This window comes from Danio aesculapii, chromosome 15 (genome assembly GCF_903798145.1).
Source record: "Danio aesculapii chromosome 15, fDanAes4.1, whole genome shotgun sequence".
Lineage (NCBI taxonomy): Eukaryota > Metazoa > Chordata > Actinopteri > Cypriniformes > Danionidae > Danio > Danio aesculapii.
The window spans coordinates 10,637,063-10,662,802 of record NC_079449.1 but is presented as its reverse complement, the minus strand read 5'-3'; the positions used below and the strand labels follow the sequence as shown (position 1 = coordinate 10,662,802).

Genomic DNA, 25,740 nt, shown 5'->3' with positions numbered 1-25,740 from the left:
TAAATTCCCATTAAACTTGTTGGCTTGTTTCTGACACCTGACTTCCTCAGAGAGTTGTGGATGTAGCACTTTAGTGTCTCAAGGCAAGCTCGTTTTTCGCTCTCCTGGAGGTTTGGGGGTCCCGGTGGGGCCCGCTCTCTGACTGATGCGAACAGCAGGTGTTCAGCAAGCTGTGATGTGCCACACACTGCAGCGCAACCTTAATTAAAACAACACCAAAAAGATGAGTAATCCCCTGATGGAGCCACTGCAGCACAGCGGGTAGGGTATGTTTACATGGACATCACTTATCCAAGTATTTACCTTTTCTGTATCTGTCACTAAACTGAGGGTAATCATGTCAGTAAGTTTGTGTATATGTCTATATTTTCGATGTTGCAAGTAAAATAAGGGATGGTTCACGCAGACATGAATATTCTGTCATTTATTCTCAATCCACTTTTTTTTTAAACCTCGTTTCTTTCTTTTGTTGAGCACAATGGAAGATATTTTAAAGAATGTTTTTAATAATTTTGTTGCTACTTTATGGATGTCAATAGCTGCTGAATTCTTCAAAACATTTGCTTTTGTGTCCAACAGAAGAAAGTCAGAAAAGTTTAGATCCACTTGATTCTGAGCATGGTCATTTTTTGGGGTGGGGGGGGGGATGCCTTCGTGTAATGCAGACTAATCCAATCACTGGGTTAATTTTTTAAAATTAAATTAATAGGGCCAAATTTATTATTATTAATATTATTATTATTTTTTTTTATTAGGATTTTACATGGAATATTAACCACAACATTCATTTTATAATTGTCCTTCCATGTTGATGTTAACACTACCCTAAATAAACACTTCTCTCCCTCAAAAGCCTCGAACTTCCCATTGAGAAAAATAAATAAATAAATAAATAAATAATAATAAAAAAGTAAATAAATAAAAAATGAATAATAAATATGTATTATTCCTATATTATTGCTCAGCTTAAGAATCAAGAGAGTTTGCCAGCAGATAATCTAAAAAGGGGCACCGCTTGTCAAAGGCCTTTAAAGAACCAGTAAGTGATAGTCTAATATTTTCCAATTTAATTCAAGTAAACACTTATTTTATCCATGCAAGAGGGAGGAGAGACATGTTTCTACTTTAAAAGTATGAGACGTCTCTCTATTAAAGTAGTAAAAGCTAAAGCCTTTCTGACCATTACTGAAATGTTAGCATCTACAGCCAACCCAATAGGACCAAATTTAACCCATTGTTTGAGTTAGTCCATATTTTACCAAATTTGGATGCAAGTAACTCAAACAGCCTTTCTTAGAGTGTAACTTTTTTTTTTTTGGTTTACTTTTGAGTATAACTAGCTGAATTAATGTAATAAAAATATCTGATTCCACGTTTTGTTTAATACCGGAATAATGGGTTCTTAGGGACACCAGCAATCTAATTAACTTTTTTGGTGTCTGTCATAAAATTGAGGGTAATCATGTGATTAAGGTTGCATTACATGTCTGTACTACACTTTGATAATGCTACTTAAATAGAAAAACTTTAAAAAACAGTTAATGCAAAAATGAGAATATTCATAATTTACTGTATTCTCCCACCATGTTTTCTGAACCCTTTTTTTTTGTTGTTGTTGTTTTTTAAACACAATTTGAAGAGATTTTCAAGAATGTTAGAAGCGGCTATTTAGTTAGTATTTTTGTTCCTTCTAAACTGATTTCAGTGGCTGCTAAATGCGTCCAACATTCTTCAAAATATCTTCTTTTGTGTCCAACAGAGGAAAGAACTTCATAAGTTTTGGATCAACTTTATTGTGAGTAAATTGTGGGGAAGTTTATTTTGGGGTGAACTCTGCCCTTAATTTGACTTGCTTACTTGGAGTATGAGCTTAGCTGGATTAAGGTAATGAAAAATATCGGATTACATGTTTTGTAGTAATTTCAGAGTTTGAGTTCACTGAGGATGTCAGTAATGTGATTTTAGTTTTTTTCCTATAGAAATTTTTATTCATGTTTACGTTACGCGTATTTTAGAACAGTACAAACTGGCGGAAATAAGTATTCAACACGTCATTATCTTTCTCAGAAAACATATTTCTAAGGGTGCTGTTGACTTGAAACTTTCACCAGATGTTGGTAACAACCAAAGAAATCCAGATATGAAATCAAAACAAATATTGTGTTATGAAATGACGCAGGGAAAAAGTATTGAGCACATGAAGAAAAGAGTTGTAAAAAGACAGTGAAAGGCCAGATAGCAGCTGAAAATTCAGTAGTTCTTCAGCAGCCCTCTACCCATCCTCACTGTAAATGAATATTAGCTTCTTCAGTCCAACATCTACATGATCAGGATGATAAAGATGAAATCAGGGTGGACATTTTAGCAAGACAATGATCCAAAACACAGCCAAGGAAATCTCAAATGCTTTCAGAGAAATAAAATCAAGCTGTAGAATGGCCCAGCCAATCACCTGACTTGAATCCAATAGAAAATGCAAATTAAAGATTTGATAGACGAGACCCACAGAACCATCAAGATTTTTTGAAAACAAATAATCTGAGCAATGCATGTGATTTTATTCTCCAAATGAGAGGCGCCATCACATGACCTTCACAGCCAATCACAGTCATTTCTGTTGAGTCGTGAAGAGAATTGCAAATGAGCACCGTTTAAGAACATGCTCGAATGTTAGCAGGAAATTTACTTTTTTTATTTCCGTACTGAATTTCAGTATTGAGACACTAGATTGAACATAAAACCATTAAGACAAAAAACCCTCAAGAATTGTTGATTTAGCTCATTTAAAACAACACATCTAAAGGGATTGAAAATTCTCATCATTTACTCACCGGTTCCAAATACTTAAGAGTTTCTTTTTACTGTTGAACACAAAAGCAGATATTTTGCAGAATACTTGAAACCTGCAGCCATTGACATCCATAATAGAAAAGTCAATGTCTACTGGTTTCAAACCAGTTGAGAGCGAGTAAATGATGACGGGATATTCGTTTTTGTGTGAACTATCCCTTGAACATCCGAATATTGTTGTCCAATGTAAGTTGTTGTCCATAATTTATGCATTGCATGCATTTGCGTCATGTGTTTTGTAATTTACTCCAGGCACAGACATTTTATAAAATATACTTCTAGAAATTGTTCAGGGAATAAGTTGGGCTCAGTGCACGATTCAATCAAAGTCATAGCAAAAGAAAGAAGTTTTAAAGCCCTCAACCACTGAAAAATTGACTGCCTTGTATATATAATTACTGAACTTCAGATTATGATGTTCGTGACTTTTTAAAAGGCATCGGAGGACTGGGATATTTGGCACTTTTCACAAATTAGGTGAAAAAACAGAGCTGGCAGCTTTTAAATGCAAGTCAAGTAAGTTAAAAGAGCCTTTCAAAAATGCTTTTCATTCTAGGATTGAATAAAAAAATTAGCTTTATTATTTTGGCTTCATTAAATGTTGCTTTGCTGGAGTTATTGCTGTATTTTTCTGAATTATAAATGTTAAAATGGTATTGGGATAGGTGGCATGGTGGCTCAGTGGTTACCTCACAGCAAGAAGGTCGCTGGTTCTTGTCCCGGCTGGGCCAGTTGGCATTTCTGTCCCCCACAGTCCAAAGACATGCGCTATAGGTGAATTGAATAAACTAAAATTGCATGTAGTGAATGAGTATGATGTGTTTCGCAATACTGAAATGTGGCTGAAAGGGCATCCGCTGCATAAAACATATGCTGGAATAGTTGGTGGTTCATTCCACTGTGGCAACCTCTGAAACAGAAACTAAGCTGAAGGAAAATGAATGAATGGTATTGGGACAAAATATTTTAAATGTAAAAGGAAAGAAACTCGATTTGTTTATTACTGACATTTTATACAATTTAATTTGAACATTTTAACGTTGTTAGCTGTTCTGAGGTACACTGTCAAACTATGTACAGCGTGTTCAGTGTAAAAAAGCCTCAAATACAAATGACTAAAATAGCTTAACAAAGTGAGATTTTAGTTCATTGTAGAATTTTATTGCACAAAAACCACACGCTCCAAGTACGTCATGTGATAATTTTCTATTGAAAAAGTTTCAACACAACATGTTTTATATGGCCCTAAAACCTTTAAACAGTAGTTCACATCTCTAAATATACATGTCAGAATTATTAGCTTAAAGGGGCTTATAATTTTAAAATTATAATATTAATTAAATATTAATTATAATATAATATTAATTAAAAATTATAATATTTATTAATGTTTTTTTTAAATATTAAAAACCGCTTTTATTCTAGCCAAAATATAACCTTCTCCAGAAGAAAAATTATTATCAGACATACTGTCAATATTTCCTTGCTCTGTTAAATATCATTTTGGGAAATATTTGAAAAAGAAAAAAAAAAATTCAAAGGTGGGACTAATAATTCTGACGTCAGCTGTAGATAGTTGTTTTGGAAAATATGACCAGATACTTCAATATAGTGTAGTCAACATTTAAAGTGAATTAAAAATGTTATTCAAAATTGTCCTAGGACAAGAATGGATGATCAATATGTTTGAAACTTTGAAAGGTGATGATCCACTTCAAATGTTGACAACTGTATATTTTCTCTGTGTATTTATGTTTTGAGTTTTTACTGCAAATGTCACATCCATACTGCTTGAATTGCTCAGCTCCAACCCTGATCAAACACACCTGAACTAATGGGGTATATGCACAGACTTTTCAGCCAACCAGCCTCATCGCTTCCGGTGAACTGTCTTTCCATTTTTTAAAAAAGTGCCACGATTAAGGTCTGTTTTTTTTAAAAATCATCGATCTTCACTGCCTGATAGATATACAATATGAAGTGTGTCTCCGATTGGACAAGCAGCAGTTCCCCACCATGTCTTTTATAATATTACAATTTATTTTACCCCAGTATTTTCAATAGAGTTTCTGCGCTTGCTGCTGATTCTGACAGCGCTTGTTGTTATACGTCTTTTATCTCATTTGGTAATACTTTATTTTGATGGTCCATTTGAGTATTGAGTACTTTCTGCCTAATATCTGTTGATACTGCTGCTAAACAGACTATAAGAAACTTTGCAAGTACATGTCAACTTGCACTAACCCTAACCTGAAAATTAGTTGGCATGTAGATGCAATGTAACTTAAATTCAACAAACTGACCATCACAATAAAGTGTGACCTCTTGGTTTACTCATGAACAACTAAATGAATGCTTAAGTTTATTTAACTGAATGTATTGTAATTACGTTACAACATCGATGCTGTAAAAGGAACCATATGAAATTTAAAATGGTCACATTAAGCTTTCACCGGAAGTTTATCATTGGCTGAAAAACACTAGCTGTGCATAGAGCCCATTAACTAGGACCTGAAGACCTAGGACTTGATAATTACAGACAGGTGTGTTTGGTCTGAATTCTGCATGAAGGTAGATCTCCAGGAACACGGTTGGTTATCTGTTCTAAAACATGACATCTTAAAATTATACCTGGTTGAAAACCCGAATAGATCTAATATATTGTGAATAGCTTGTTTTTCAGGAATGGCTGTGCAGTGTTTGTTCCTCACTCATCAGCAGTTTGAGCAGTCTCCAAAGTGCTCTTTTCTCCAGGGTGGATCTCCACAGGGCTCTCTGGCTCCTCCTCTTCCTGGACGTCCTCATCTGCCTTACTCTTCTCTTCTTTGAGGTGAGTGTGGAAGTGCAGACCACGGTTTTCACACCCCATAGCATCATTCTTGTCAAAGTCCCGGAAATTGTTCTTTGCCCCCATGATGTATTTGCCCAGGATGTTGGCCTGGTCTGGTTCACCTTTGTTCTGCCACTTCAGCTTCTGCTGGAAGTCCTTCATCTCGGTGTGCAGTCGGCCGACAACTTTATTCAGCTCGGTGATTCTGTTCCCGACATCTGAGCGGCACATCAGTAATAGCAGTTAGTGCAGAAACAACAGAAGTGTTTAGGAGAACAGTGTACAGGGCTGCTGAAAACTTCATTCTGATTGGCTGGTAAAGATTCTTAGGTATGCAGTTATTTTCAGATAAACGTCTTGGCCAAGTTAAAGTTCATAACATTCATCAGTACATAAATCGTTCAGCATGATATGAATGTAAAAATAACTGTTAAATCTAATTTGTCAAACATCTATTCAAACAGATCAGAAGGCTTTGGATGAGCTGTGTAGGAAACACACATGAGCTGTCTGATAACAAAAACCTGACAAATGTGTGGCAATCATAGTACACTATAAGCAAAATAACTCTGATCCGTTTAATAATAATAATAATAATAATAACAACAACAACAACAACAACAACAACAACAACAACAACAACAACAACAACAACAACAATAATAATAATAATAATACATTTTATTTAAAGGCACCTTTCTGGCAAGGACCCCGTACAATAAAAACAAGAGCAAGACAACAAGAAGAATATAAAAAGAATACACAACTAGTGGTGATACAATGAAGTATTAAAATTTTAAAAAGTATTAAAATTCTATGGCAATGGCTTTCATCAGTTATTACTTACATAATAGTCGTACTGATAAAACAGTAGGACATAGAACAGTAGGTTTGATTGCACAGAGCATGTTTTTCTGTTTTAAAAATGTGAGGTTCGCTGGATTTTGTTCACTTTTTTTTTATTTAGTAAAATGCAGTGCACTGTCCTGTCTAACCCAGGCTCAATGGAATTATGTGCCCAGGGCTACATTTTTGAGAACCGAGAAATATGTCCTGGGGGCTACGTCTTCTTGCAGAATGCGCTGTGTAACTTTTTGACAATCTCAAATACACTCAAATGAATTTATTTAGCCGCTTGTCCAAACTAATGATTTAAAATAAACTAAAACGACAAAATTGTCAATTTTGCGGGGCAACTTAATTGTTTTATTTTCAATCCACTTAAATTTTTTAAGTTAACTTGATCAATTTGTATTGGGACAACATGAACGAATTGTGTGGTACCCTGCATTTTTTACAGTATCCAATACCGGGACACGTTTTATAATAATAATGATAATAATAATAATAATAATAATAATAATAATAACAATTACAGTTTCTCGTAAATCCACCAGAGGCTGCTGTGTACATTTTTTACCTAAGTCAAAATTTCTTTTCTTTTATAAAAACAGGCTTCCATATAATGCAGTATTTGTCAAACTTTATGGTATCAAATTTGACATCAGCTCACCCTTCAGCTGATTGGCTAAAGAAGAAACTAATAAACCAATGATAATGCTGAGGTCAGCTGTGAATTTAATAAAACTTAAATAGCATCTTTTGAAAATACAAATGCAGACAGTGGAAACGAATGCATAGGGAAAAAGACCACAAGCACACAAAAAGATAAACATCCAGTGAAAACGTAATTCAGATTTCAGTTGTGTAATGTCATTTTACACGTTTTCATTTTTTATTCAGCTCATTATCAATTCAATTCAATATTCATTTCTAAAGCACATTTAAAAACAACAGAAGTTGACCAAAGTGTTGATATTGGAGTACTAAAGACAGCGAGGAAAATGTAAAAAGAAAACAAGATGCTAATTTTCAACATTATTTTGAGCTTGTTGTTCCTTATTTTGCATTTAGTTTTCTTTTTTGTGTGCGCACGTTTTCAATTTTTGGATTTACGCTTATTATTTTTCTGTTCAGGAGCACAATACTTTTGCCATAAATTTGATCCCATTGACTATGGCAGTTTTTTTAATCACTGCATGTTTTTTTTTTTTTGGATCGTTACCCAGAGAAGCAGAGAAAATGACCTACCTTTCCGTGTGCTCTCCTCAAACTCTCTGCGTGCGGCTTCGATGTAGCGGTGCACTAGAGCTTTGGTGACCTGCAGGCGGTATGGCACTCTGCCCTCACCTTGACCTCCACCACTATTCAGGGCGTTACTAGACTAAAAAAGAAAAAAAGAAAATGCCTCATCAGCTAAAATGAAGCAAGAGTGATGGTGCATTTCCAGACAGAAGCCCCATCAGATGCTCACCACTGATGTGATGGGAGGATATTCTGGAGCTTTCTTCTGGCAGCAACAGCAGATCTTTTGGAAGATGCCTCTACACAAACATGTGGATGAGAAGGTCATAAAATTTCACTACAGGGTTTGATAGTTGTTGCTTATGAGGTTTTGTCTTACCTCAAGATGTAAAAGAAAGCCTTTGGAGAGGGGATGATATTAAAGGGAACAGGCATTGTGAGACCCTCTCTGAAGTAGCTGAGGTAAAGTTTAGATCGAGCAAACTTCCACTCGACATCTGCATCATCCTGCCAGAAACAGACATTATTGGGCATACAGGACATATCTGATTTGTAGAAAGTTCAAACAAATTGTATTCATTTATCTATTATGCAAACATAATTTTTATAAGATGTTTAAACCTAGTTGTGTGGCAAAAGTTATGAATATATGAATATAACCAGCTTAAAAATATTAAATTTTTTTTTTTTTATTTATTAATTTTTTTTTTACAATCACATTTCATACAAACAGTCCGCAGAAAAACTTTGCTTTCTCCCTTTGTCGGTGTCTTCAAAGGGGGGAAAGCTCCACCCATTAGTGGCGATCCTTCCCTCATTAGCATAGACAGCCCTGAGCGAGAAGCAGCCGTCCAGCATAAGAGTTTTGAATCTGCCGCTATGCTGACACACAGGTGTTTATAGCTCCACCCCTTTTTGGGGAAAGAAGGCTGGAAGCACAATCTCATTCGAATTTAAAGCAAGTCACTGAAACGGAACAATTAGGATTAAAGCCTAAAAGGGGCAGCTTCAAAGAGTTAAAATTATTATTTGTATGGTATTTTGAGCTGAAACTTCTCAGACACACTCTAGGGGCATAATAGGTGTCCTTTAAAATATATATTTGAAGAGATTAGATGCAAAAACCTCTAAATGCCACTTGATATTTTCTTCTAAAATTAGCAATTTTCTCAGACTCTTGTGTGTGTGTAGGCTTTCACTTTTATAGTGACGAATAAGTTCTTTCCATTGCCTTTAAAGTGACCCGTTTCCACTGAGTGGTACGGTTCGGTTTGGTACGCTTTTATGGCCGTTTCCACTGTCAAAAGCGAACCGAACCGTACCACTTTTTCGGCACCCTTTCGAAAGGGTACCAAACACAAGAAAGGGTACCAAAAGGCGGAGCCACACGTGCAGCTGAACGCTATTGGTTTACAGAGGTACGTCATTCGCTTACGCAACAAGCCAGAATGAAAACAAAAACCCCGCCATGTTTGAAATACACACACAGCTGAGAGATTACAGCGGAATTATAAATGCATATAATAACGAGCCATGGTCGATCTGGACTCAAACAAACTTTGTCGTCGTCTGGATGAACAGCCTAAACAGCATAAAGGTGGCCTGTACCAAACCGAACCTTACCGTACCAGTCAGTGGAAACGAGCCATAAACAAAAAGGCAGATCCCGGACTTTTGAACGGAAGCTGCTTATGGTTGGCTATAATTGTAAATCCGCTGAAAGATCATTTTCAAAATAAATTCTTATTTAAACAAATATTAATTTAATTAATTTTTTTTTTAAATTAAAGACTTATTTGTATTCTCAAGTTTCAATTTTAATAATACTAAAACTAACAACACTGTAATAAAAGTCATAAACTGAACATAAACATAAACTTCAGGTGCCAGAATACTGATGGGAGTGAAAAGATTTAAAAGTGATCTACTGAAAATGAGCGCCTCCCATCCCCCCCAACCCCCCCCCCCCCCCCCCCCCCCCCCCCCCCCCCCCCCCCCCCCCCCCCCCCCCCCCCCCCCCCCCCCCCACACAGCAGATTTTGTAATATCAAAAGCAGTGCAGAAACCTGTGCAAATTTGACCACAATCAAGCAAAGCCAATGACAATATTGTGCAAGTAATTTAAACAACATAGGAGCTAAATGGATTAAGACCCTTTTTTGGGAACAATACGCTGCATGGTTGCATTACTCATTTAAACTCTCCTCCAATAAATTTTGGTGTAAGCTGTTAGTAAACCGGACCCCGAATCTATTATAAGCTGTATTCTTATTATAGGCGCTCACCTCGATCCTCTGAAATGAATTGGAGATCATGGCAATAAGCATGTTCAGCAGCACTATGACGATGAGCAGTGTGAAAATCCCATAGAAGATCCGTCCCACAAACTCCGCCAGAGCATAATCAGGCATGTCCACATATCCCTGGTTCGCCATCCCGAACATGGTCCAGAAGAGGAAGTTAAACGTCTCATTCAGTCTAAAATAATAACAAATGACATGTACATTAAAGATGAGAGATTACAGGAAATAACACTTTTTTTTTTTTTTTTTTTTTTTTTGACTAGAATGTTTAAGACTTTAAAAATGAAATAAGAAAACCAAAATACGTTTCTTTTGCTGGACTTTATCAATTTGCGTCTACTTATAACCTAATTTTAATTTTTTTCTCCTGCATTTTCACAGAACTTTGGTTTTGTACACATCTATATACTGAAGATTTTTTTTTGTCTAGATGTTTATAGTATTTTGAAAATTATGGACATAAAGGAGGCACCCAAAATAATTTTTCTTAAAATCATTGTCAAAAAGTTAAAATTTTAATATCTAGAAATGTATGCAAATAATCACATATTTAAATAAATGGCGCATGATTTGCATATTTAAAGAGAACTTAAGTACTTAAAGGGTACTTATGTTATTTTTTTATGAAATGTAAAATAAGTCTGAGGTCGCTAAAGTCTGTATGTGAAGTTTCACCCCAAAATAACACACAAATAATGTTTTATAACTCCTTGAACTGCCCCTTTTTAGGCTTTAATGAATCACTTTAAATTCAAATGAGATTGTGCTCTTTTTCAAAAGAGGGTGGAGCTACAAACGCCTATTTGTCAGCATAGTGAGAGATTCAAAACAGGACTCATGTTATCTGTGTGAAAAACTGAAAATGTCTAAAGAAGTGTATCAGAAAAAGGCAGTCCATAGAGACTAGTTTTTATTTGTAATGTCCACATTTATAATCACTGACATTATCTTCAGCAGTTGAAAACTCAAATGGCGGATGGCTGCTTCTCACTCAGGGCTGTTTATACTAATTAATGATGGGTCATTCTTGAATAATTTGTTCATTTTGAATTATTCTTTTGTTTGACTCGAGAACGATGAGTCCTCCTAGGGAGTGATTTGGTAATTTGTGCATCCATGCGCACATTTGTGCAGGTGGAGTAGAAGATTACGGCTGAAACTGTATGCGTTGGTTAAGGGTATGGGAATGTCTGTGCGACGTAAACAAATCACTCAAAGTGAGAGTGAGAGACAGTGAGACCTATCCCTGACCCGAAGGCGCAGGGAGGCGACCCTCTCGTTCACTGGGGAAAACTCCAACACATGGTGGAGCTATAAGCAAGCCCACACCAGCCCACCGCCTCTCACTGTGGGCAACTCCAAAGTAGAAGAAAGTCCAGCCCTTCTCACAAAGTTGAGTTCCAGATCCTCAGCTGTGCATGGAGGTGAGCCCAACTATCTCTAGTTGGTACCATTCCCCCTTCCCCACAAGTACAGGTTCCTTCCCTCCCAGTAAGGTGACATTCCATGTCCCAAGAGCCAGTTTCTGTGCCCGACGATCGAGTTGTTGTGGAACGGGTGGTTGACTGTTCGGACCACAATGCACCAGCCCCTTACTCCTCCCCTTGCAGGTGATGGACCTGCAGGAGGATGATCCCACATCGCTCCTTCAGGCTAAGCCCGACCAAGTTCTGTGTGAAAAAACCTGGCGACCAGGCGCTCTCACACGAGCCCTAACCCCAGGCCTGGCTTTTGGGTGGGGCCCTGGCTGCACCATACCGGGCGGTGTCATGGTCCTCGATGTTATTATGCTCATAAAGGGTTTTTGAACCGTGTTTACTTTGACCTGTCACCTAAGACCTTTTTGCCTTGGGAGACCCTACCAGGGGCATTAGCCCCTGACAACATAGCTCTTAGGATCACTCAGGCACTCATACCCCTCTACCACAATAAGGTAGCTGTTTATGGAGGATAACTCGTAACATTTTATTTATATTTTGGCAAAAAGTTCCGAGTAAGTAAAATAATCCATCACTAATACTAATGAGGAAGAGACAAATGGACGGGACTTTTCCTCCCCTGGTGACACGTACAAAGAAATTGTCAATTAAAGTGTTTCTGCAGGCTGTTTTTATCAAGTGTGATTTAATAAAAATAGAATTAATAATTATACTGTTAGAGGCGGGCTATATTCACCCTGCTGCCACACAACTGTGTTTGTTGATTTTTACATAATAGGTCCTCTTTAAGATTTTAGAAAACGTGTAATTATAATTTTTTTTTTATGTAATCAATTAACTGAGGAATAATGGTAATAACTGTTAGATAATTTGCTGTGTCTTGCCTAAAAGATTGATCATCTGGGTGAATTTCTATGTAAACAAATCATTAATCACCTGCCAAGATGTGGAGATATAACATATGGGACGTATATGTTGTTTATTCCACACAGAAATGCTGTTCCAATAATCATGAGGATGAACATGAACCTGTGGAGCAAGAAAAACATTTGATGAGAGCCATTTTTCCCCTCGTGGTCTGCTTGTATAGGCATATTGGACAAGGGATCGTAAAGATGAAACCCTGCGATCTGACCTCATCATGTCATCGATCATCCTGCCCATGGAGATCTGCAGGGTTCCCAGAGATTCGTGGGCCGGCAGAATGTAGGCAAGACGAGTGAAGCTCAACATGCTGGTCACGGCAAACAGAGTCTCTGCAATCAGCTGAGGATCCTCCTGCCTCCAGTCCTCTCGCACTGGGCAGAAACATATGGTTATAAATCTACTAGAATTATATTTTTAATGTTGTTATAATTATTGGTAAATGAAAATGATAATATTTAGTTTGTAATTATGGCAATAAAATGCATTGCTATTATTAATGATATTATTTACTTAAAATAGAATAATATTAGTATAATTAAATATAATTATTGCTGTTATTAATAATAATAAACATTTTATCATAAATGGAAAAATATTGCCTATTTAATCAGCAATTTAAAATCTAAATATTATTGTTAATAATAATAATAATAATAATAATAATAATTATTATTATTATAAAAAAATATTATTGTTGTTGTGTGGTATTATTATTATTATTATTATTATTATTATTATTATTATTATTATTATTATTATTATTGATGATGATGATATTAATAATAATTCCACACAACAACAATCATTTTTTAATTGAAAATACAATCTAATAATAATAATAATTCATTCGTTTGTCGTTTTCTTTTCAGCTTAGTCCCTTTATTAATCCGGGGTCGCCACAGCAGAATGAACCGCCAACTTATCCAGCAAGTTTTACGCAGGGGATGCCCTTCCAGCTGCAACCCATCTCTGGTAAACATCCATACACACTCATTCACACTCATGCACTACGGACAATTGAGCCTTCCCAATGCACCTGTACTGCATGTCTTTGGACTGTGGGGGAAACCGAAGCACCTGGAGGAAACCTACGCAAACGCAGGGAGAACATGCAAACTCCACACAGAAATGCCAACTGACCCAGCCAAGGCTCGAACCAGCGACCTTCTTGCTGTGAGATAACAGCACTACCTACTGCGCCACTGCGTCGCCCCATAATTCATTCATTCATTTTATTTTTCAGCTTAGTCCCTTTTTTAATCTGGGGTCGCCATAGCGGAATGGACCACCAACTTATCCAGCATATGTTTTACGCAGCGCATGCCCCTCCAGCCGCAACCCATCACTGGGAAACATTCATACACACATGTACACTACGGTCAATTTTAGCATACCCAATTCACCTGTACCACACGTCTTTGGACCTGTGGGGGAAACCAGAGCACCCAGAGCAAACCCACACGAACACGGGGAGAACATGCAAACTCCACACAGAAACGCCAACTGACCCAGCCGAGGCTCGAACCATTGACCTTTTGCTCACTACCTACTGCGCCACTGCGTCGGCCATAATAATAATAATAATAATAATAATTATTATTATTATTAGTATTAGTATTATTAACTTAATTATGTGAAAAGATAATATATGTAGTGACTTATGACTAGTAAATAGACATGTTGGTTAAATAAAACCTGATGCGAGACCTGTGTTGGTGAAGTAGTGACAGAGCTCTTGTGTGCTGGAGTCCAGACAATAGAAATATCCCTTCAGCATGATGAGGACGCGAAGTGTGAATGAAGCCAGATACATACTCAGCACCATCATATCCAGAATATTCCATAAATCCAGAAAATAACTCTTTAATCCCTCAATCCAGACCTCTTTACACTCAAACCAGAAGAAACCTACCAATGCGCAAAAAGAAAACAGACATCTTACTTATTAATCATGTATTATTGTTTACAGATTTGAAGTGATTTGATGTTTTTATTTGGCAGCACAACTTACCTGCGACCCACACCATATGGAGAGAGTTATGAAGAATGTTCTGATTTCGGGAGGCAAAATCAGTTCGGTAGATCTCCATTAAGATGGACTCTGTCAAGAGCGCGATGAGGAACCACATGTATGATGCCGAGTGCAACAGGAACTTGATCACAGGAACCTTTAGCAGTTTACCCAGCTGCCAGGAAAAAAATATACTATAATACTATACATATTATGTTTACACAATTAATGCGCTATATAAATGCACATTACATTTTACTTTAATTTGTTTTTATTACATTTATATAATAAGTCTATTTACTTACACTAAAAATGGAGAATGCCTGTTTGGCCAATAACTTTAACCAAAAAATGGTTCAATTTAAAACCCATGGAGAGCAAAGAATCTTTTGATTAAAATGTTTCTATAATTTTGATTTATGACTTTAGCGTAAAGATTACACGGTAATTATAAGCATACACAACACTGTGAGAGGACTATTTGGCCAAAACATTAACATAGTTTGTACATTAACAACATGAAACTTACATTTCCTAACACATATTTTACTTTTATGACAAACCATTTTGTGAATTAAATAAACTAACTTTTTTAGACTGATCAGTAACATGCAAGCTGAGACCGTGCAATGCTTTTAATGCATACTCCTAACTCACTAGCTCTATTGAGTGTATTGGGTCGGAGACTACATGTGCAAGTCTGCAAATAAAGTAAAAAATAGAGAACTCTAGCAACACTTGTAATAAAAGGAGACAATTTAACTAAATAAAACAAATGCCAATATTTTTTGTCTCAAATGTCTTTCAGGGCACAATACCTCATCACATACAAACATTTCCAAACACTTGAAATATACATCTCCATCTTAGAACATCTAATTAAAGATTAAGAATGTTTTTTATTTTTATTTTTTTTATACAGGTGGGCATTAGTAACTTTAGGGTATACTTTTGTACTTTTAACATTCACTTTTGTATTTTTAAGTACTGTGAGGAACACATCTGTACTTTTTAGATATAATATTTACCTTTAGGGACCTGTTAGGAACAAAAAAAAGTATCTTTTGAAAAGGTACCATCTCAGTAACAGATTTTGCACCTTTATTTCTGAAAGTGTTTGATGAATTCATGTCAGTTGATTGATTACAACTTGTGTAGTTAGTTCCTGCTGATTAAAGCTACGGTCACACCGGGCTTTGTGTGTGCGAAATTCTGTCGTACGGCGCTGCGAAAAGGGGCGGGATTAAACAAGCTTATTAGACATTTAAAAAAGCAAGCCATTGCTCCATGTTTTACATTTTTGCCCAGAGAGGTGCTGTTTTGATCCTCGACTGGTCTCATGCAGTCAAGGGATGCGATTTAGCAGGTTAGAGTTCACCAAGCTTGAACTTTGCACCACAGCAACCTGCGAAACTTAACGCATGACCCCGCGTTTCCGGTCTGACGCATTCGCGTGCGTATAAATGAAAGTCTATGGGAAGAAAAGTCAAGTGTGACCGCACCTTCATTGGGTCGAGGACCGGAGTCTGGTTCATCAGCTGTTTCTAATCTGTTCTAATGGGAGATGTGTATTTAAAGCCACTGGAAATGGTTGTCTATGATATGTGTTGTTGTGCCCTGAGAAAGGCTTTTAAGCTGAAACGCATTGGTATTTGTTTTATTTCATTAAATTGTCTTCTCTCCTTTTATTAAAAGTGTTGCTGGAGTTCCTTCTTATTTTTTTTACTATATTTGCATTTTGTCCACACACCTTGTTTGATGGTGCTCCAGACCTTCCCTTCCCATAGCATGCACAAGTCTACAGCCTGAAACTGTTAGAGGTTTAATCAATCATTTCAATCACAAAAATCCCCCCTGGTGTACTACTTGGGTTAATTCATCCTATTGGTGAATTGGCGAAGAGCCTCGAGGGAGTGACGATTAATTTTTTCAAACGGAAAAGCCCGCCATTTCATCGCCTTCCTACATTCAGGTACGTTATCACAATTTGGAATTCCTACTACTGAGATATATTTTCAGGTAATGTTACTATTTGACAACAAAGCCCTTGTGTCACACTAGTAAATACTACATGGATAGGTTAAAATACTGCTGGATAAAGCTAATAGCTACCAACGGGCTTCGTCAGCAGTCGGTTTACAGTGTTATGTAGTTTTTGCTCGTTTTATATGAGTTACGGTACAGTCTGTTTTTAGCACATTGCTTGTCAACGTTAATTTAATGGTCAATAACAAGACGGCTGTGTTGTATGAGGACAAGCTTTGAGACGAGTCCGTGAATGAAACGCATGCTTTTTTTTTTAATGGTAAATTTCACGATGGAGGCGATTTAGGCTTTCATCACGTTTTCGCGCCAATCCTAATCGAAACCGTCACTTTGGTAATGCACTTTGGTTGATTATCTTGTTTGTGGTTGTGTGTTTAGGCTGGTTAGACTTGGCAGTTAATTCTTGTTCATTATGTTATCTGGCTCTAATAACCAACATACCCTGATAACTAGTGGCAATTAACCTGTTTTACAGATAACTAACTTTACAGGGTATCCGCGGCGTCTTAAAGTCTTAAAAATCAAAAGCTAAATTTTAGGCCTTAAAATGTCTTAAATCTACTGAAATGTTGTGTTGTAGGTCTTAAGTCTACATTTAATTGACGGCTATGTTTTGTTCTATTCTTGATAAGGGTTATAGGGTTTGTGAATGGATATATTTGAAATTTTAATAAAATATTAAAACCAAATTATTATTATTATTGTATTGGATTGCAATCATTTTTATGGCTAGTGAAAATCTTTTCGAACTGGGATATTAGAATAAAATCCATAGCATTTAGCCATATACAAGTCTAAAATTTCAGTCATAATGGTGTTAAAGTCTTCAATTTAACTTGGTGAAACCCGCAGAAACTCAAATCACCTTGACATAAGTTTACATGCAAACCTGATGATATTTACACTGATAATAGTAAAAAACAACTTGGAAAAATGGGCAATTATATCAACAGGCAAACAAACCTATAACTAGGGCCAGAGGAAATCCGTGGACGTTTTTTTGCTATTTCTGCGGAGAATTAGGTGAAAATCTGAGGAATTATTTTGGGAGTATCATAACTAAAACCTTAATATGTGAAATAAAAAATATTATCTTTTTAACTTTTATTTAATGTTTAAAGTGCAAATCCAGTTAGATTCACTTTATTTGGTAAACAAAGCAAGTCTCTCATATAATATATCTACTAAAAGACAGAAAATATTACTGTACAAACTGTATTGTACATAAATCAGTTGAACACTTTCATATTGGTCAATAATATTATGATAATTAATTAAAAAACTGAATAAATATAGATTTACACACATTTACTCAAGTAAATAAACAGAATTAATGATGGGCTAAAAATCTGTGAAAATCTGCAGAATTCTGTGCGCACAGATTCCGATTCTACCTATAACCTATACAAGTTACAAGTTTAGACAAACCAATAACCTAAATATGCTGATAAATTCTAGAAATCACCTTGGAAAAACACCAGTGTACTTTTACCAGTGTACATGAACACCAATAACCTAAATATGAAGATAATAATCACCAATAAAATAGCTTGATGAAATAATGTATCAGGGAAATCTGGTAACTTGAATTGTTTGATAACCATTGATGAAATGACCCATTTTACCAGTTTAGAAGCAAACTGATAAATTAAATATGCTCATAGCCACCAGAAAACACTTCATTAGATCGGCTATTTTACCAGTATGGTAATGTAAAAAAAAATGCTGAAACCATTGTCAATCAGCTTAATGAAACAATCTTTTACATGTACGCAAACTATAAACTTAAATACAATTATTGAATAATCAGTTTTACCCATTTGTAAACAAAATGATAATCTAAATTAGCCGATAACTTCCTAAAAATCACTTTTGAGTCATGTTTACACTATCTTAACCCTGATAGCCACCAGTAGTGTACCTTAGACTTTGGGGCGATCCAGTAAATGAGGCACAGGATTGGCATGGTCAGAAAAATCCCCAAAGACACCAGCAGTTTCCAAGTGGTTCGACTCCCTCTCCAGCCGGACAGACTCCCGCACCAAATGGAGGAGAGCACTTGCTGGCAGATGGGATGAGTCACAAACTAGAAGATGAAAACAAACAGTCAGGCCTCCCAGCCAACTGTCAATCAATCAGGCTTCCCATACGGCACAACGCAGGGGTCAAACCACTGTTTTTGAAAGATGGTGCTCACATGCCCTGCGTTTCTTCTCAAATCCATCAGTCTGCGTGGGCAGTGGAGGTCTGAACCTTGGTTTTTATAGTTAACTGAAACTGCAGTTATGTTTTCACTATAGTAAATATTAAAAGAAAGGAAAAATCTATGTGATGATGATGCCTTGGCAACCATCCGAAAATGATTAGTCATTTCTGTGCAGTTTTGAAAGATGTTTGCATGAACCAGGGTTATTGTAGTTTAAATAAATCTAAACTTTCTTTTTTTATTGTTGCCAAGACAATATTACTCATTTTCATTTAACCAACTAAACTAAATATAAAATATGGTTATTTCTAATATTTAACCATTACAATTTATTTTACAATTTAATTTATTATAACAATATGAAACTAAAATGAAGGATTTTTACAAATAATATAATAAATATAAATATATATTTGCTCATGAAGGTGAGGAGACATCTTTATTTAAATATAAAAAAGTTACAATAATAAGAGTAGTTAAATTTCAAGCAAATATTAAATAACACTAGCTAAAACTGAAACTTATAAAATTGATTATTGACCCAAATTGCCAAACACAAAATTAATAATTTTAACAAGCAAAATAATCTGTTTAATAAATAATTACTGAAACCATAAAATTAAAATGAAATTTAAAATCAAACTCAAATAAAATTTTAAAATAGCACCAACTATAACTTTTTAAAATTAAACTTAATTTTAAATTAAATTGCCCTAATATGCTGTATGTTCACATAAGCAAGTAGCTGCAAAATATATTAATAAAAACTTTCTAGTTCATTTATAAAGCACATTTAAAAAGAGTCACAAGACTGACCAAAGTGCTGTACATTAGACAAAGTAAAGTAAAAAAAGACAGAAGATAAAAACACACAAATAAGACGAGAAATGACTGAAAAAAATGTAGCAGTAAGAAAGGACTATTAAAATAAGCCAAGCTAAAAAGGTACGTTTTAAGGAGTGGTTTAAAAATAGTGATGGAGCCATTCTAATCTCAAGTGGCAAGGTGTTCCATAACCGAGGACCCGCCAAGAGAAAGCTCTGTCCCCTCTACATTTCAGTCTGGACTGAGGAACTAAAAAAGATTTTGATCACTTGATCTAGGAGATCTCACGGGAGTGTAAAACTGCAACAGCTCTAAGAGATAGATTGGGGCTAGATTATAAAGGGATTTATATACCAGTAAAAGCACTTTTTAAAATAAATTCAGAATTGGACGGGCAGCCAATAGAGGCCCCTTTAAAAGAGGGCCAATGTGGTCATAAAAAGTTTCTAAATTATACTAAAATTAATACGGATCTAGACTAGTTTCAGATTCAGCTATGCAGTTAATTTTTTTTAAGGAAAAGACCTGGTACAGATATAGTGGTATGATCACATTGGGTTCACTGAAAAAAAAAAAAAGATTCTCTGAATTTACTAAATCTTTAGGTAAGTGTTGTGAACAATTTATATGGGCTGAATTTAAACAAACAAATTAAATGAAGTAATGTTCAACTTAATTTGTTTGTTTAAATTCAGCTTATATAAATTTGTTTGCAACAACTTGCCTTTTAAAACAATTTAGTAAATCCTATTAATATATACAGTTGAAGTCAGAATTATTAGCCCCCCCCTTTTTTTAATTTAGAATTTTTTTTAAATTAATATTATTTTTAACAGTGTAAGAATTTTCACAGTATGTCTGAATGTTTTTTCGTCTGGAGAAAGTCTTGTTTTATTTCGGCTAGAATAAAAGCAGTTTAACATAAAAAAAAACAAACATTTTAAGGTCAATTACTAGCCTCTTTAAGCTATTTCTTTTTAAATAGTCTACAGAACAAACCATCATTATACAATAAATTGTCAATTACCCTATCCTGCCTAGTTAACTTAATTAACCTAGTTAAGCCTTTAAATGTCACTTTAAGCTGTATAGAAGTGTCTTGAAAAATATCTAGTAAAATATTATTTGCTGTCATCATGGCAAAGATAAAATAAATCAGTTATTAGAAATGAGTTATTAAAACTATGTTTAGAAATCTGTTGAGAAAATCTTTTTGTCCGTTAAACAGAAATTGGGGGAAAAATAATAAACGGGGGCTAATAATTCTGACTTCAGCTGTAAATATATATATATTTTTCGGTGTTGCTGATGCTGTAACCAGTACCTGTTTCTGATTGTAGTTGACGGCCAGACGCAGGCGAGCAAGGTTGGGAATGCCTTCCTCAAAGGTCTGTTCGTCCAGCTCCTCATCCTCACTGTCCCCTTCAGCACTGTTGAGGATGGTGGAAACTTCACTCTGATTCCGGCACATTCCCAGAAGCTCCACCGCAAACTCCTGACACAGCTCCTCTAGAGCCAGATACTGAGGCTGAACACCAGTGACCAACGGTTAAAACTCTATCATTTAGTGTACATTTGTGCTTACAAAAAAAAAATACAAACAATAGAAACCATCACAAATTCTAATAGTTTCCATTACAAATACCATTAAAACCATCAACCGTAAACCACCAAAACCTGTAATAATTTCTAATGTGCATTTGGGACATATTTTATTAATATGTTTTTGGCTTTAACGTGTTACCAATAAAATTATTAGTAGAGACCTTACACTCTATAGTAGAGACCCATGTACACGACCATAAATATTGAATTTTTATTATAACCATTAAAAGCATTACAAATAATTTTATTATTTATAGTTAGGATGTAAAACCAAATGCTTGATTAAAAAAAAATTCTACAAAAAAAAAAAAATCAGCTTTTATTATTTATTAAAGTTTAATTAATACTATAAATGGATAGTTCTTTTCCTTGATTCTGATTGGTTGACACTTGTTTAAAGGCATTGTTAATTACTCTATAAAGAGACATCAGTGAGCTCATTACACTGAAATTGTCTTGCTGTGTGTTTTGCTGCATTTCCTCCATCTATTATATATTCCATCAAAACAAAGAACTGTCATTAATGTACTTAAGTACATTAGTGACCCCTGCTGGCGATACAGTGCTTTAATTGAAGCTGCGCCTTTTTTGGCCACGCCCTTCACCTCGTTACGAGTTTTTGTGCTGTAAACATTGATGTTTGCAAGTCTGTGTGTAAGCCAGCCATTTTCTGAAGTGCAAAACGACTATTATTTAAAAATTTTATGTTTCAGGTATTGTATTTGTATTTCTTATTCATCTTTTATCTTTTTCCACACGCGTCTACTGTATTTCAAAATAGGGGTTGGACTTCCGGTTATGGGAACTTCTATTTGTAAAAATATAATCACTTGAAATTATAAGGTTTTACTACGAAAACTATCCAATCAGTAGTGGAAATTGAGTGAGTATGTTTGTCTTTGTGCTTTATTTGATTTGTCTGTCGTGATGAGAATAGAACATTAGATATTTAAACATCACTAGCACACAATAGCTTATTTGTGGCCAAAGATTTGTTCGCTGTTTTGTTGCTCCAGGTTAGCAGTACAGTAACATTCAATATATCTGTAATTTAGCGGTGGGAAATTTGTTAGAAGTCTCCTTATAGGATTTCATGCATAAACTGAGAATGATTGTCACGACTTTTTTTTTTAAAAATCTGTTGATATGATATATGGCTAATAACTACTATACAATACGAATTGCTTTTTCAAATCAGTTAATTAATGCAGAGTGGTATCTAGAATTCAATAGATTTTTCACAATTTTCTGAAAATCCTTGTAACAGTTTGTACTTAAAATAAGATGATTTTATATGCTAGTTTACTGTATGTTAATATACTAATCTATAGATTTCAACACGAGTCACTCAAAACATACTCATTTTTAAGGTTTTTATAGTTTTGCATGTTCAAATTGCCTTTGGTTTCAGTACTATTTTTAAATTAGCTGTAAGTTTTAGTTTTAGTATGTTTGATTCATAGTTGTATTAATTTAGTACATTTTTTATTTTTTATTTAAGAACACATTTCTATTTAGTTTTAGTAATTCTAGTTTAAAAGTGTTAACAGGACCAGTCCATTGCAGAACAAAGTTTAGTGTTTGCACAGCTTACCTGAACTCTTGTTCAAACCTTTTAGTAATGAAAGTGAAATAATAGTTTGAACCGACAGGAGCCAAAACCACACAAATCAGCTTAAATTAATAAAAGTAAAAATTATGAAGAATTCAAACAAACTACTTTATATTAAAAATCATGTATACATTTAAAGAAATAAAGAAAAACTTTTGTCTAGAAAAGTGCCATCTTCAGGTACTTCACTAAACCGCCGTATGAGAGCTTACTATGATTATTGTGAAAATTATGAAAATAATCAATATATAATGAAAATTGCTTATATTTGCTTACTATTTTTATTCCAGTTACATAACAGAATCTTTTTATATTCAATAAGTCACATGACTTATGCTAGTTTCAGTTAGTTTTAGTTTTTCATTTATTGTGAACTTTCTAATTTTATTTCAGTTAACAAAAATGGTTTTTGACGATTGTTTTAGTTTTCATTTACTAAAAATAGAAAAAGAAATACAAGTAATAACAATGAATAATTTTTATTGTTTGTAATGCTTTCAGTAAATGAATGCACATTTGTCCGAGCTCACCTTGAACTCTGGTTCTTTCTTCGACAGTTTGCGCAGCTCTTTGCTGAGGTGGAAAGCGCTGAGCATGGCATCTTCAGACGTGATCGACAAATACGCACGGCTGGCAATTCCTCTGTATGTATTTATACGGGACAGGGAGAACTTGAGCAAGTCGTATTGACGTCCATTATTGCACTCCAAGCATGTGCAAGAAATCGCATGTGGCAAAGGAATGTCATGGCCTCTCTGCGTCAACATCATCACGATCTCATACAAGTCCTTCTGGCAGGCCAAAGTCAGTGGCGTCACTCCAGGAGCAAACTGGGAATCATCAATGGAGTGGTCGAAGATTGCCATGCTGAAGGAGCGAACGTCCATCTTGTTGCCTTTCTCCAGATCCAGCCGATCCAGGAGGTGTTTGACAAACCTTGGCTGGTTGGTGTCGACTGCCACTAATAGAGCTTCGTGAATCTGCCGAAAGTCAAACTTGACGCCCAGGAGAAGGGAAGTCATGATGTCCTCGCTGCCCAGACGGATGGAGAGGTTCAAGGCTTCTCTCCAGAGCCGGTCCTCAGACTCGTCCAGTTGACGGATGATCCCGTCACCCAGGGAGAGCAGGCTGTCCACCCAGGCCATGTTGCCCTCTTGGATGGCAAGGATCAGCTCTGGTGGAAAGTGGAGCTTTTTGTTCACGATCTCCCGCCAGTTGTCTGACTGCTCATGAAGGTGAGGAGACAGGAGATTGTAAAAACACACACCAAATCATACTTGGACGGTTAAATGAGACATTTTTTATTATTTTATTTATTTATTTGTTTTGCTTTAATACTTTACAAAAATACATAGTTCAAAATTGACAGTAAAGGCAAAAAAAGTCATGCATTTATTTAAACTTCATTAATAATGTGACTATGTCTATATGCACACTGCAAAATTATTCTTGAGCACCAATTTAGCATATTATTTGGATTTGTTACTGAAATTTTGAAATGTATTAAATCAGAAAACTGTTTTCAGTCGTGGTGGTAATAATAATAATAATAATAATAAAAATAATAATAATTATTATTATTATTATTTTAATATTTATATTAAAATTCTTACTTTATTGTTTGAAAATAAGAAGTAGAAGAAAAGAAATGTTGTCTTGGTGAGCATAAAATAAATCTTGAAAATATTTAAATTAGTATTTTTCCAGGCATGTTTAGAATAAGAACCATTTAATGGCTTTTAAGCCTCTTGATTTCATCTATTAACAACAACTAGTATTTAATAATTTCAAAAATGTATAAGATGTATAATTTTAGAAGTACAGATCAGAAAAAATGTTAGTATAAATATATAAATAAATGATCCACATTAGTCTGAATGACAGTAAAATATTTTGCCCATATTTTGAAACATTGAATTAAACACTTCACCTGCATTTACAGTAACATGCTTTCTACATTTACCAAATTACTTTAGTAAATTTAATTTAATCCTAACACTTTAAACCAAACATCTCATCTTTGACTTTGATGCACACTATTATGTTATTTATGAACTATATTCCATAGTTGAACAATAAAGATGTTACCGCTTTTATAAAAAAAACAAAAACCAAACATTATGCATATTGATTAAAATGTCAGGTTGCGATGTTGCTTTGCAGCTGAAATAATAATTTCGATTTATACTGTATAGTGTACTTGGCTAAAATTATAATAAACTTACCACATTATTTCTAAATTTTACCATATACACCCAGCAATAACTTACTCAGTTTCATTGATTTATGATTGTTTTAGTACAGGTACAGGTCTTTTATGCTCTCTGATTTACTTTGTCTAAAAGTTGGCCTTTGTTTTGTTTTAAAGCAAACAAAAAAGTGATCACATTTAAAATCTACAATTCTCTGACTCACCGTAAGGTTTTCCATTTTCTTTAGTTGATCTCCTCAGAACTTCACTTGATGAAGATCTCAGACTAAATCAGTGAGCAGCTCTTTCATATCAGCACTGGTGATGAATCCAGAAAGGCACAATGTGGTTGTCACCTCCTAGACCCTTTTAGTGATTTTGTGCCTCTGCACCAGGCTTGTTTTTGCCTCCTGATGTATCATCTTGTTCTGGGAATTAGCCTGTACCACCCACTCAGCACCAATAACAGAGCTGCTCCCTGAGGAAGGGCACTCATTAGCACACGGTACTGGTGCATTTCATTTAGATAATTACACTTTAAGTTTGGCTTCTACAATACCACTATTGTGGCTTGGTACATGTTGAACTGATGAATCTTGGCACGATTAAAAAGACTGTTTGTATCACAAATTTTCTGTTTAGTGCCAATATACTCTACACAGACATTTAAAATTTTGGAATTCATTAATACATTTTCCTTCGGCTTGGTCCCTTATTTATCAGGAGTCGCCACAGTGGAATGAACCGCCAACTATTTCGTCATACGTTTTACTCTGCGGATGCCCTTCCAGCTGCAACCCAGTACTGGGA

The 25,740-nt window shown here is 35.2% G+C and overlaps 1 protein-coding gene across 1 annotated transcript; it reads right to left on the bottom strand.

Moving 5' to 3' along the window:
* Window positions 1-5,509: 5,509 nt before the first annotated feature.
* On the bottom strand, window positions 5,510-25,169 carry trpc2a (transient receptor potential cation channel subfamily C member 2a). The gene is made up of 13 exons (XM_056474178.1): window positions 25,155-25,169; window positions 23,270-23,962; window positions 20,847-21,050; window positions 18,413-18,577; window positions 14,446-14,620; window positions 14,142-14,342; window positions 12,643-12,805; window positions 12,444-12,536; window positions 10,051-10,243; window positions 8,145-8,272; window positions 7,995-8,064; window positions 7,772-7,904; window positions 5,510-5,898 (listed from the first exon to the last, which is right to left on the bottom strand). Exons 1-13 carry the CDS (start codon window positions 25,167-25,169, stop codon window positions 5,558-5,560), a joined length of 2,574 nt encoding a protein of 857 aa, XP_056330153.1. The 3' UTR covers window positions 5,510-5,557.
* Between the last annotated feature and the right edge of the window lie 571 nt (window positions 25,170-25,740).

Bases quoted from the DNA above. Each gene is read 5' to 3' on its own strand.
- trpc2a (XM_056474178.1), bottom strand. The intron at 12,806-14,141 runs GTCTCGCATCAG...GTTTCTGCCCAG, and splicing joins TCACTACTTCACCAACACAG to TGCGAGAGGACTGGAGGCAG. The intron at 5,899-7,771 runs GTAGGTCATTTT...TGTGCCGCTCAG, and splicing joins TGAGGAGAGCACACGGAAAG to ATGTCGGGAACAGAATCACC.